This window comes from Anser anser, assembly GCF_964211835.1.
Source record: "Anser anser genome assembly, chromosome: Z".
NCBI lineage: Eukaryota > Metazoa > Chordata > Aves > Anseriformes > Anatidae > Anser > Anser anser.
This window is the reverse complement of record NC_139723.1, coordinates 71,538,608-71,553,748: the sequence shown is the minus strand read 5'-3', so window position 1 is coordinate 71,553,748 and position 15,141 is coordinate 71,538,608. Positions and strand designations below refer to the sequence as shown.

General features: G+C 35.0%; 1 protein-coding gene across 2 annotated transcripts in view; it reads right to left on the bottom strand.

Annotated features, from left to right (window-relative positions):
• HCN1 (hyperpolarization activated cyclic nucleotide gated potassium channel 1) overlaps positions 1 to 15,141 on the bottom strand; it is a 212,776-nt gene that overhangs the window by 99,502 nt on the left and 98,133 nt on the right. For both annotated transcript variants that reach the window (XM_083816272.1, XM_083816273.1), the window contains exon 3: positions 4,415 to 4,576. In XM_083816272.1, coding sequence (XP_083672398.1) covers positions 4,415 to 4,576 — 162 coding nt within the window. The remainder of the gene's footprint in view (positions 1 to 4,414; positions 4,577 to 15,141) is intronic.

Genomic DNA, 15,141 nt, shown 5'->3' with positions numbered 1-15,141 from the left:
TAACGGCTAACCACAGGGCTGAAGGCGATAAACTGATACATTATCAAAAAGAAAACTGAATGCTGAATACAGTCACTCATCAAGTGACTGCAATCCATTCCTTAAGCTCCACTAAGTAAAACAGAGATCTTACTGAAGTATTACTGAAAACTGAATAATTGAAAATGGTGTTAATTAAGAAGAAATGCTGATAATTAGTTCTATGTGTTATTACTAAATAGTTTTTGTGTATATTATATATATATATATGTTAGAATAATTCTCAGAGAATTAGAATTCATGACCATTTCCTGCATTTATGAATTTCCCTATTAAGCATTCATTTAAACCGTTCATTTTGTAATGGGAAGGACCTACAGATTCTACAGAAAAAATTTCCAAATTCTTTTCACTTCAATGGTAATACTACCAGAGATGAGGATCTTAAGTTTAACTTCTGATTTTCCTTGCTCCTGAGCAAATGATACAACACAAGGGGGGGGTTAATATAATGCAAAATCCCTCTTCTCCAAATCTAAAACCTAAACAGACAACAACCAAGTTTAAAGCAATTCAATGGCAAGGACAGTAAGAAGATGCCAAAACAAAGAAACCAGAGTACCTGAAGCATTCTTGCTGAGCAAACTTGGCTGACTGCCATGAGAAATGCCAGCAAAGCAAGCCCTTTCCAAAAACTTTACAGTTACTTTTGGCTTTTAAAACCCTCAGCCTTCAAGTTAAATTCTATACTTCTCTGATAGATTTTGATTTGACTAAAGCAACTTTATACATGAAAAATATAGCAATCTCATGTAAATACCTTGCTTAAAGGACCACATGTCCTAACCATACATCTGATTATTGCAAATATAGACAAGTAAACAGAGGTTGTGGACCTTCAGACACTGTTACTCAAGGACTAACATGCCTTTCAGATTTTGCCATAGGTGATAGGAAAAGCAAGAGCAAACTTTCAATAAAACAAAAACTCATTTACTGCAAAGGATGCTTTATTGCAGGCATGTTGTGTTTAAATGGCCAGATGGCATCAGTGGCAAAAATGTCATTTCTTATGTCTACTTGCTTAGAAACTCTGTCCCATATAAAACCTGGCCATAACTGCTCATCATTTGGGACTTTCACACAGGTTTTTTTGTAATTCACTTCAGGTAAAAGCAAATACAAAATGAAGAATCGGGGGTTTTACAGACTGATTATAGGAGAGGATCTCTGCAGCTTTCTGTTTTTGTGCCTCCCATGGACTCTGTTGAAAGTTTTACTCCTAATTCTCTAAAGAACTACTGGCTCTGACTCTGAGGTATGATAAATCTGTTTGGTCTATGAGTCATTATGGAAGTACACTAGTCTGAGGCAATGCAGATCAGAAAGCTGAGGATAAATAACGCAAGGAAACACAGATAATAGGTTTCCTGAGCCAACGCAAAATTAAGCAGTACCATTAGGAAACTTTGTGAAACTTCTTCAGAGAAGACGTTGTTTAGGCATGAAACACACAGTACTAGTGTAAAAAAATCTAGGAACTACATTGGAGAACCATAGAGCCTTGCAGAAATAACTGACTGTTACATTTTCCAGAATGGATTGGCTGGAAAATTACTTGTAGTGATGAGGAAAAAAGAGCACCTGTTCACCTTTATATTATATTTACCATTTTTCTTATTTTTGGTGAGAAATACATAAATATTGTGGAAGAACATAAGATCCTGCTGGCCAACAGTAACGAAGCATTACAAACTGCAATGAAATGCCAGTGAAGATAAGAAAGTGGGCAAGTGGGATCACATTTGGAAAAATTAAAGGAAGATACCAGCTCACGCTTTCTTTTCATAACAACAGGAAGACCAATGTTAAGAATTGGCCCAGAAGGCCAATTTAAGTGTAAACACCTAACCTGAGTTCATTATTATTAGTGAGGATAACATCCCAATTTGATATGAACTACTTCAGGTGCAGGTTGATGCAGTACCAGCCAATGACCACCTTCTTCCCTTTTACAGAGGGGGCTTTCCACTTCATTTCATAGTCTACTGGCTTGTTTTTCTTTTATTTTGTCCAGTCTCATTGTTCAGGGCAACAGTAAGCAACATGTAGCTTGATGTCATCATCCTAGTGCTTTCTGACATTAAATTTAACCCATGTTCACTTTCTGGTACTTCCAAAGTAAAATGTGAGCTTGCTGTAGAATTTGAACCTTTCATATATCAGCTCTTACATAAGAGAATAATTTCAGAGGAAAGCTTTTAGAAGTTCTTGTATTCTGCAACCTGAAGCAACCGTGAGCTGGAAGAATATGCTGGGCTGTGTAGATTGAGGAAGCAGCATGTCATCCTTGTGGCATCCTTACTTCCTTTATCATCCAGTTATCTGTAAATGCTTTGGGTTACAACTGACCACTGGTTGTGCTGTATATTAGAAACCTAACATCTTCTGGCTAAGTGCACTTCTGACTAAGTGCATTCCTGAGTTAGTCTTCCAGCCAATAATCGCCACTGGTAACCATTAAAATTCTACTTCAGAGCTAAGTTGGTACATTAGCCTGAGATTAGCCCATGTGATATTATTTTGAGGAACATATAGTGAAGCAACAGTGTGAACCCCTGGAATTGCCCACACAAAACTTCACTTACTCAAATGAATATTGAAACTCAAAGATGGGCAATTTTGCCTTTTTCTGAGCAGTTGCATTTCAGAGTTCTCTCACTCAGAAGTTTGAACCAAACTCCAAATGCATTTACAGTTGTCTTTACAAACTACTGTCATGAAATCTCTGAGTAAAATCTGTGAGTAAAAGAGAATGTATTGACAGAAAGGTATATTAGATGGAGCTAGCTAAAGACTTCTTCTTCCTGACAATATTGGCTCTTCATGGCCATCACCACCAGTTCAGACTGAACCACAGTATTCATTACTAGCAACAGATTCAGTTGCGGGGGGGGGGGGGGGGGGGGGGGGGGCGGGAAGTGCAACTTTCAAAAAAGATCTTTCCGAGAATATGTGGCCACTAAGGAGACCATATTGTTTCTATAAGAAAAGAGTGTGGGCAAGCAGAAAGATCTCCCTAAGCATGTGCACAGCTTTCTAAGGTGAAATGTAGCTCTTATATAAGAGTGAGAATTTAATAGCTAACTGTTCCTGCAAGTGTACCTTTAAAAAGTAAATACTTCAATTAGCCATAATCCAAGGCTTACTCCCTTTCACTCTCTAGCATGATTTTTATCTAGGTTTTTAGCAAGCTGGTAGAAAATGTACCCTTTCTGAAACTGAATGAAAGATATTATGAAGCAGAAGCCAGGATGCAGCAGAATGAAAAGACGTACCAGTCAGCATCCTGGTGACCTACTTTTATTGTAGCAATTCCATTTTTGAAGATATGTCGCTTTTTTTTTCTTTTTTTTTTTTTTAGAAAAGCTGCACAATGAGGTGTCAGCAAACATGCTGCTTATCATTAAAGATTGTCATTCAATGACTCCAAATGCTTGTCTGTATGATTGACAATGTTAGTCACCAAGCTCCCACAGTAAAGTGCAGTATCACTTTCCTAAAGGAATAAATACTGTTATGTTTCTACAACAGAAATATGTGGCACTGGGCAAGTTGCCCATCTACAGTAAAGATGTCTTTTTATGTATTATAAAGTTGTAGTAAGTGGAGAGATGCATGTTTTCAGGAGGTCAATGAGACAGTTGCTTGGGACTTTTTCTGTTTGTTACAGGCACATTTCAACAACTTATTCAGTGTACCTCCAAAGAAAAAGGTCTACCTGATTCTTCATCTGACTTAAAAAACATTTAATTCTTCATAGCCACTGATCTTTATGGCACAAGTCAAACAAGCAGAATATCATTACCCTTCCTTATAAATTCTCATGGACAAATTCCATGTCTTCAACTGTCTGTTCACACACACAAAAGTACCACAGAAGTAAATCTGTATTTCCTTTATTTTACTTAGCAAAAAATCCTGTTTACATTTGGAACAACTTGGTAGTGGGTTTAATAACATGACCCAGAAGTTATTTACAAAACAAACTGAGAACAACTTTAGATGAAATCAAAATAGACTATATACTTTCTGGAGCATCATGAAACTAGAACCTAAGCTGAAAGCACTGGTGAACTGAGTGTTACTAAATCTCTTTTGGTGGCTTTTTTGAGGATTGAGGATTAATAAATTAAATGCCCTCAAAACTGAAAATATTTTCTGTTTCATTTACTGACAAGGGGTCAGTATAATTTTGTCAGTGATGAGGGCTACAAAACTAACCTTCATCAACTAGCAAGCAAAACCATAAAATAACTTTGAATAAGTTGCATAGCAGTGTATTATTGGGCATGTATTTTTACACTTAAGCCTGATGTTAACTATTTAGATAAATAAAGTTTAGAAAGCACAATGAAAAATGAACAATACTTACAACCATACCGTTTAGGGACACCCAGCAATCTGGTGGGAAATCCTGGAGCAATGGTACTAAAAACTGAAGACAACCATCCCAGTGGCAAAGCAGTAACATCATACCAATCAGATTAAAGATTCTCACCACAGCACTGGCCAGATCATATGTCATATGGAAAATCTGTAGACAAAAATTAGAGATGATTGTTGTGATGCAAATCAGAAATGCAAATTATTCACTTCTTATCAACACAAAGAAGCATCATCCTGAACTTCTAAGGAGGTAGAGAACTTTCAGTAAGGCCCACTAATTTGGGGACATGAATTTTAGGCACAGAGTTGTACTGACACATGTGACACTTGGCTGCATGCCATGGTTACATAAGCTGGTAAAAAGTGCTTAATTTGGATTAGTATTCACCAACTAAAGTACTTTCTTAAAGCCCGTAACTTCCTTCAGTTGAGCAAATGTCACACACACACATATAAATAAATAAATAAATAAATGACGGGAAGCTTGGTAAAGGTAGTGAAACCATTGCATGTCTGCTAATAGCGTGTCTAAATATTCACAAAGTTGTGGGAGATATCAATTCAATGACTCATTCAGAATAGCTTCACTTCTGCATTTCTTGTTTTCTTAAAACCAACACAATCTGAGTGAAGAAGCAATATAAATAATTTTACATCTGTTTGGACTTCTGCACTGTAAATACCAGTTTGCCATGCAAAATGACATAGAAGTATCTCATTGCTTCTAATCACAGGTAATTTTCCTAAAATACAGAGAATCCTGAAACACCTGTAGTAGCTAAGGTTAGATCAAACTAATATTTGGATTTTTCCATTCGTGAAAAAAAAATATGCATCTGCATGGTCTCTTACAGTAAAACCTAATATATGTATATAGACTTTCAAAAACAACACAGACATTTTCAAGTTTGTCACGGGCATGTTTGTTGTACAGGACTGGCTGGCATGAACAGCAACAATCTGTTGCCAAATAGAATGGAGAAAAAACATTGTATTTAGCACTTTTCTTCTGCATTGCTTTTGAAGCACTTCCAAATTAGAAATATAGGCATATTCTTTACTTATTCCAGAAGTCAGTTAACTTAGAGTAAATACGATTTATTTCAATAAACTTAAAATGTCACCATTCAGGTGTTCAGTTTAGATGAAGAATGTTCTGTTGGTATTTCATGGAATTTTAAGCAGAAATGATCATTTAACTGTATAGACAAATGAAATCAGAGCCTGTAGTGCTAAAAACATCAGATTGCTAGAGGCAGACAGCCTGAACCATTGTATGTGTGAAGAAAAGGCAGCAAAACAACCCAAAGGATGAAGAACAATTGGTATTCCCCAGGTATGTGAAGAGACATCACCAGCAACACTGATGGACTGCAAAAATTATTAGACGTTATTATTGGATCAAATAATAAAACTGCAGATCAGCAGCAACACTGGCTGTTCCAGTTAGGCTTCCTGTCTGTTTTCACAATGTAAACTATCCTCTTCTTCCACCATCTCAGTCTCTCATCTCATTGATGACACAGCAATGCACCCCCAGGCACTGCAGCTTGAGATCAGCTTGTATAATCATGACCCTCCTCTCTGCCTTTACAAACCACGCATCGTCAAAACTGAAACTCCAAAAGAATTCATGTATGCAAGAGGGAATTATTGTATCCTTCTGTATAGCTAAAATGAAAGCAGCAATTAAGTACCCACACTGCACATAAATGCAAGTACAAATACGGAGAGCACGTTAAGGTCATTTTCTGTTAGTGGGAGTTTGTCTTTTTTTGAAAATGATTGCACATTTTTGCATCCCCAAATGCAAAACCTACATAGCAGAAACATAGATCAGGCATTAAATTTGTGTGCAAAACATTGTGTCAAGCTAGGGCATTTTAAGAGAACATATTTCAAAGCCCAGCTTGATACACTTTGGAAACACATGCTTCTAGCATTATTTAAAATACTATGTCTTATCCAAACACCATCTAGTTCCTGTCATAACTGAGAAGATTAAACTGATATTTAGGAGAATATGTAAACAGGAATAAACAGAAAAGTGTTGCCATTACAAATTTGTATTGTTTAGAAAAGTATTTATGTTACAGCTGTTTTAATAGCTACACTTTCAATAGCAAGATACCAATCAAGAGAGTACGTGGTGGGACTGAAGTAATTTTATTCAGAAGAACTGAAACAAATAACAAGGAGTACTGCTGATTTGGAATACTAACTAACTCTGAGTTTCTTTCAGGTTACACTATACTCACATGGTTATTTTATTAAATGTTCAAAGAGCAGATAAAGTCCTGATCACGTGAAAAGTCACAGAGGTTTTGTCAGGCAAAGCAGGATTTCCCCTGCTTTTTTCTGAATATTTTTCTGCAAAACTCTAGAAGACCAGACAGAAATAATACATATTTTCCACAGAGAGCATAACTTCACCAGGAATTTTCTGTTGCTCCGGAAAAGCAAGTTATACTACCTGTACATTATGGCTGGGTGAAAATCAAAGGCCATCTCAGTTTCCCCCCATAGCATTTTCATACTGCCTCAAGCTTCCCACTTAACTGTACTGAAAGAGGATATGAGTGCTTTATAAAAATGGGTCACAACCAGAGCTAAGCTGAGCACAAACATCTTCATTTCTATGTTTAGCTAGAGGACTTTTCTGAAAACATGCACCTAAGTGTTTGTGATAAGCAGGGAAAGATCTGGTTCTGTGAAACTGCCCAAAGTCCATGAAATGGCACTTGCACAGACTTAAAGACTCCTGCATCCTTCTCCTACCTCTGTAACCACTTGTAACTTGCCTACGCTTAGGCAAGATGACAGATTGCACAAGTATCCTGTGATCATAGCTGCATAAAAATGATCACTCTGAGTCTTGTATGAAGCCCAGTTTTTGGCATCAATTCAGATTGCAGAGATGGTATGATCTGTGAAGTGCCTGTCTTGATATAGAATTTTCATGATTTTAAGGCATTTTTTGCTGGTACATTTTTATTTCAAATTTTAGAACCTTCACACCATTTAATTGGGTAATGTGTACTGAAAAAATAATATGCAGGTGAATGGATTTGTATATGTATTTATTCCAGAATTTCAGGGATGTTGCCTATCTCTTATGGATATATTACTTCCTGCCTACCCTGTGAAACTGTGTGATGACTCAGTAAAGTTTCCCAAATGAGCCATTAGAATGAGGATACAGAAAGAAACAAAGACTAAAGGATGACAAAGGAAGACTAAAATTCAAACTAAGTAGCTGGAGCGCTGAGTTCAATCTAAAGTGCCTTGATGAATCATTGAGGTCTTCTGATGGGTTTGGGTTTTGCAAGGACTATGCTACCTTGCAGTCTATGATTGACTAACTCATATTTCCTTCAAAGTAAGCAGCATCTGCCTCTTTGTTATTAGAATGCCTTTGCAGTAATGATCACACAGTGTAAGAACAAGAACTTCTTGAAAATTATATGAGAAACCACATCTAGTAAGGGAAATGTTTGTAACAGGCAGCATCTGACACCAACATCTTCCAACACTTCTGACAACTTTTCACTCAAGTAATATCTCCTCTGCAGCTTAGCATGAGGATCAGTAAGTATTATTAAAAGTGCAGGAACATGTTATGGATATTATCTGGATTGCTTAATGTGGTAACATGATATTAGCATTTCCATCATGCCAACAATTAATTGTGGCATTTTATTGCTCTTCTTTTGCTTATATAGCCCAATAGTTATTGCTTATATAGTCTAATAGTTAGGTAGCCCATTCTAATAACTGTGATAATTCTGTATTACAAAGAAAAAAAAAAAATCCTAAGAAAAACCTTGTGTGTGTTGAAATAACCTTTCAATAGCTCTGCATATTCTAATCAAGCTTCAGTAAATAAAACCTGTTTTCTTTTTTGGAAAGAAAATTACCATGGAAATATGTGTTTGGTTAAAAAAATAAATTAATTAAAAAAAAAAAATTAAATACCTAAAGCCTACACTGTAAGTAAACAGTAACATTTGTTCATGGTAATGTATTGACATCTCTACATTTGAAGGGGGAGGGCTCTTTGTTAAAACTAGTAGTTAAACTAACCTTTGGACTGAAGTGATACTTAATGTTTTATATTTTTCCACGAGGAACTGATCATGATACATGGAAACAACAAGTAGTAAGTCATATTTTTAACACAATTTCTTTCTGTAATCAAAAAGTACAGTGCCTACATTAATGATTTAATCCTTCCTAAAAGTCTTAGGAGATGTGGAAAATGTGTTTTTTTTTTTTTTTTTTTTAAGAAAGGAACTGGAGCACAGAAAGGTAACACCACTTATTTGCCCATCTGCAGATCGTCCAGCAGGGCAGAAGAAGTGAAGACCTCAGATGGATTCAGCTTGGTTTCACAGTACAGGTGTGCTATACATCTCAGTCATATCTGACTGTCTGAATGGATGCCTTACTAAGACAATGTTCATAACAAATGTATTCAAACACTTGCAAGCGTTTAAAAGTTAGGCTTTTAAACACACTCCTCAAGTGTCTAAATATTAGTAGCCTGGTTATCACCAAACATTCACCATCCATAAACGAGCAGGATTTGCAGCTATAAAACACATTTGAAAATCTGGTCACTTTGTTTAGACTCCTAAGTATGTACCTGAATATTCGGCATAACCACCAAGAGGTGCAAACTTTGGATAAAAGATTTCCAAAAAATGACTTGAGAGACATGAGATTACTGCAAAGGAGAAACAAAAAAATCCTTTGAGGACTAACCTTTTCTATATTATTATTCCACATAATAGGAAATCAGGAAATACTTTATAGATAACACTTTTTGTTTACTACTCAGTTTAATTTCAGTTTCAGATTATACTTTTTATCTTTTTTTTTTTTCAGTAATACTGTTCATAATTTCCACACACTTCAAAAATATGCTTAATAATAAATTCTGATTCACTTCTGAAAACTCTTAATTTCTTCCTATATTATTTTTATAGCCTTTTCTCAATACCATGGAAACATTGAATTTTTCCCTAAAGAACTGACAATGTCCCTGACAGTGGCTGAAATGTAACCACAGATTAACTGGCTTTAATATTTTAGCAAAATTTTGCTCACAAAGAATAAGAAATTGCTCAAGAAGTTTGAGTTCACATGTTTTATCTCAGTTTTTACTCACACTTTATTAATGAGTCTCTTGATTGCCATGTGTGAAGCAGGAAGCTGCCTATTCTTTCCTCACACTTATAATGGAGTGTATGCTTTAAATTGATATTGCTGGCTCTGATTTCTGAGTCTGAGACAGAAAAACTGTTCCAGTCTTACCAACACACTTGCTTAATAGCATTTGAGGCCTGTCATATTAAGTTAATAGTGCATACATAGTTTAACTAAACGAATAAAAAATCTGTTGAACTGCTGTCATGGAGTGCACTAAGTTATCTCTTCTGCCTTCTGGTAATTGGGATGTAATACTTCTTCAGCTGTGATTTTTAGTTCAACTTGACTTCTAGGTTCAGCTTACATAAAAACGAACTTTTAAAAATTACCAGAATTTAACCACCACAGGAGGGGAAAAAAATTCTTAGGATGTCCTGAAGAAAATAATAAAATCTTTTATCACTGAGTTGATCCAGATACTTCTTCTTTTGCACCTCAAGCACTAGAAATGCTTGTTATCATACAGTTAGTTTGAGTTTAATCTTCAAATTCTGATTTGCATCATGCCTTGGGCTATATGAAATGACACTTGTACTAAGCGAGTTGTGTGGAGCCTGGAATATTTAACAACCACCGTAGCGAGACTGAAATAGCTGCACGTGTATGGCAATCACTGAAAGCAGACTGAAAGCAGCATTCAGCACAACAGTGGAAGTTCAGGCTAGACTGCAGGGCAAAATAACAGTTATAAAAATGACAAGGGTTTTTTAGGTTCATTCTCTAGGTCAATCCAGAATTGTTAGGTTTATGCCTTGGAGCAGCAACTAAACAGAGATTATGAACTGTAGGATCCAAATTTTCCTACCTGAGCTAAATTTTCACTTTTAAGACAGTGCACAATGCCTCTTTTGGTGCATCTGTCTCTCCATACACTTTAAACAATGAAATACAATTATGACTTTTTAGACATGTTACATTCAACAAATTGATTTCAAAAGAAATTCTTTGTAAATATCATTTGGGATGCTATGTGCTTGATCCAACTCTGACTAAAGGCCATTTCTACACTCTATATGGAAAATATATCTGCAAAAGTAGATGTAAAGGCCCATTGATTGAAATGCCAGGCTATGCCCTTGGGGTTATGTTTTACACTCAACTGACTCTTGATGCTTGTGCTTAATTTTATAATAAATAATTCAACACTGGTAATTCAGTAGTGGGGAAAGGTATATAGCACTATTTAGTCTAGTTGTATTTGTGACCTTAAGCTGACAAATGCAAAGATCTAATTCTGCTTTACTTGGCCCTGGAGGGAAAACACCAGCGATTTAATAAACAGAACAAACTATTTTTAATCAAACATTTCCAGAAAAAAAAAAAAAAAAAAAGAAAAAAAAAAGAGCTGAGAATGGCCTATTTTTTATGTGACCTTTAAAAATTGTTATTTTCTAGATGGAGTCAATCTGACATTAGGTTTTATAATAACGTTCCCATTTATTCCTCTTCAAGGCATGTACAAATGGCAGCCAGCTTCCATGGAGCAAAAAGAACAGCACAACAATATAGAAATGTGACATTGTGCTGAGTCCAGGTTAAACCTGAAAGCATTAGCAAAACTGCTTTACTGAAAGAATTAGGCAAGTCTTGGAAAGGTCACATATAACCAGGAAGCAAAATTTATTTACTGCATATAAATTCTGCAATACACATTTTCTACTGTAAATTTGCCAATGCCATATTAATATATTACCTCTCATACAGAGGGCATAACTTCACTGTCAAAATGTGTATTTTTGTTATCCTGTTGTGATTAATATGTGCAGCCTGTTTTGACATCAAAATAGAGAGGACTTGAGATCTACAATGAAGAAAACATGCCAAGACTGAGAAATCTCAGGATCCTGAAACAAAAATTACAGTGCTAATTTTCACTGTGTTTTTACACAGATGTGCATCTCTTTCAGCAGTTATTTTGATGATATACCTTGTTAGACTAAGCCTCTACCTTCACTAAGTGAAGCAAAGCAGAAAAAAAGAAGCAAAACATAACTGCAACAATAATAAATAGTAATATCTTCATAGCTGTGAAAAAGACACAAATATGCCGTATTAACAGCTATCTCCATTGCAAAACTTTGCTGAAGCTATTCTCCTTAAGTTATAGTACAAAATTGAGAGTGACTGTATGGCAAAAAATACTTGAACCATTCATGAGCAGAGATTGTGAGTTTTGCTGGCTTGAAGTATGGCTGAGTTCCCAGCGTTAATTCAAGCATCAGCATCGCCTGACATTCAGCTCAAGCTTCTTGATGGGCAAAGTATTTCAAGTGACAGCCCCACTGAACTCAAGCTCTGTGAGTGGAGCTGAGCTAGAAGGAATGTTTCATGTATTATCTTTTATAATTAGTCATATCTTACAAAGAAGGCAGCTGTAAGATACAGCCAGTATCTAAATGGCCCGAAATATTATTTATGATTTATCTTCCCAGCTGAGTGAGAGATACTGTTTCTCATATAAATGTGCAGATGTACTCTGGTGTGAACCAGAGAAGTAAGTTATTCACCATCAGCAGGACTCCCACAGCACTCAAAAGGGCAATGGAATGACCAACATGAATCTTAAAAATTATCACTGCCTGCAGCATTTCAAATACAAGGGAATGAAGTTAGGTACCTGATTCCATTTTTTTGGAATTAATATGAGTTTCTGAAGCCTAAGTTCTCTAGTTTTAATATACTTACACAAGCTGTTGTCATCCTTATTAAATGTGAAATTAAACAGTAAATATCAGAAATGTATTTTATAATGAAGTTTACCTCAAAATGTATCATAAATGCTGAGACAAATTCAGGATACCCTTTGGATGAACCACGATCTTCACAAAAATTGCCATGTTCAATAAAATTGTTTTATACCATATTTGATTATTCAAGTCTCAGAAATCCTGGACCCTTGTGATTTCGATTTTTGAAGTGTAACTTCAGAGCCAATCACATCCTACACCCAACAAACTAAAGTCTTTTCCTTTCAGATATGTATTTATAGTAGAGTTATGGGATAGTGTGCCAGCTGGACCCACCATCAAAACAGGTGGAACACAAACTGGACTCTCAGATTCACAGATCCAACAACAAAACAGTGCACAAACTGCTTCCCATGATCTCACTCAGGCTTCTTTCTTCTATCTGTTGAGATACCTGAATATTAAAAACATCCTAGTATATATCCATGCACAGAGTCAGGTACATAAAGCATTTATAGAACCACATGGTTTTAGGTTTGTCTGGGATAACCGTAACAGAAAAAAGCCTTCTACTGAAATTCAATAAAAATGAATAGGCAGAAAGATGATAGACTGCAGAGAGTACTTATAAATACAAACAAAGTAACAGCATATCCCAGAATAGTATGGTTTTACAACTGACATCGTATAAATGGGACACCTATAACCCACCTCTTTCAACCTCAGCATTTTCCTCAGCATCATTCACTTTTTATAAAGGTTTTAATTTCCAAGCTCTGTGCAAACAGGATGAAAACACATTTCTTCTGAAAACAGGCGAAGCACCATCATCATAAACCCCAAAAGGATCCATTTGAGATTAAAGGGGATGGTTAATTGAAGTTCCTAAATCATGAGTTCTTTTTCCATGATGCTTAACCCTTAAACCACACTGCTGCATTTTTGAGCTTCTAACTAATTCTCCTAATTATAATACAGCAACAAAATGATCTAACAGCAAACAACTGAAATAATGAGGAATATTTCTCCAGAGGATTTTAAGTTGGTGTCTCACTGAAGCTATTGAGGTTAATCTTCCAAACATGGAAATAATGGGCAAGGAATTGAAAATAAAAGCTGTTATGTTAAATTTCTTGTGGAATAAGAGTTCTGAAACCAATTTGATTAACAATGCTTCGTTTTAATAGCAGGAAATACCTCCATTTTAAAAAAGCCCCAGAATGTTGTTTTATGAGGCACAGCTGTCACATTTTAATGTTGATATATTTGGGTTATTAAGATTAAATATAAACTGTGAATAAAATATTTGAAATTCCGTAATGTATTGGAAGCTTTTTTTTATAGTGACCTAGAAGGCCAATCCTTATTAAAAAAAAAAAAAAAAAAAAAGACTGGGAAAAAAAAAGACTGGAAAGACTGGTTATATTTAGAATTTTCAGTATAATAAACTCAGAAGATTAGTGCATGATACTTTGCAAAAATCAGAACTCTTCAGATAGATGCTTAAAACCCAAAACACAGAAAATAAATTTATTCCTTTGAAAATTTTGGTAATCTTGCTAAAAGCAAACACATTTAAACCACTCATATTTCATACTCACACACTTGCACACACAAAAATCAAAAGAATAACATCTAAAGATATACATATGAATAAATAATTATTCTAATATCAACAAATTAACTTCTAAGTCAACATTTCACAGTATTGATTAATTGTCTTAAAATTATGTGGCTAATTGAACTGCATTGTAAAAAACCTTTTTCTTTTTTTTTTTTCCCAGAAGTGCAAATAAAGCCTGCAGTTGCAATCACAAATCACATAGATGTTACTCAAAATCACATAGAGGACCTCTTTTGCAATTTTAAAGGTTAAATAAAAAAAAATTAATAAAAAAAAAAGAACAAAAACAACAAAACAAAAAAAAATCCTAATGCCTGAGAAAGTAGAAAGAGCATACCAGAATCGTAGTCTTTACAATCATATCAAAATTTGTCAGTAGAAATTAAGAACTCGGTTGCCTGTTAAAAACTTCAGGTTGTCAGAAGTATATCACCAGTTTAAACAACTTAGTTTGAAGATTTGCATACAACATACTCTTGTGTAAAATATCTTGTTTACTTTATTTAGTAAACAATACTACCTTGATCAGAAATTTCAGATGCTAAATTATTCTATTTTCATAACTGTGTTCAACTTTAATAAATACATGACTATTGTTATTAAGAAAAGTGAGTCTATACAACCATATCCAAAAACATAATTTGCACGCAGGTCTGAACACTCAAAAGTCTCTCCAGATTGAAAGTCTATGTAAAAAAAAATAAAAAATAAAAGAGAGAGAGAGAGAGAGAGACAAAAAATGCATACAAATATGATCAGAAAAGAGGACCTACTGTATGAAGAAAGAAGTACAATTTATGGTCCTATCCGGCTTCTTTGATTTTTGTCTGTTTCCAATAACAATTAAAATAATACATACTTCTGATGTGTAAAATTGTTCAGGATTTAATCCACAATCATCTCAGACTTAATGTTTTACTGCTGTTGGTTATAATGATGAAGAGCTGAAATGTGGTCTTCACCCCCTGATTGATTTCTTTCAAATTATTTTTTGAGTTTACCATTAGCAATATGCATTTTTAACGTATACCTCATTGTCTATCTTCAGTTTTCCATACAAATAACGAAACAAGACAGATTGCCCTACAAATGGCACAAGATATCAGCCTATACTGAAATGTATACTAACTGTCAGTAATACAACTGGAACAATCACTTACTGAACCTCATCAGCAGCACACCATAAACCAC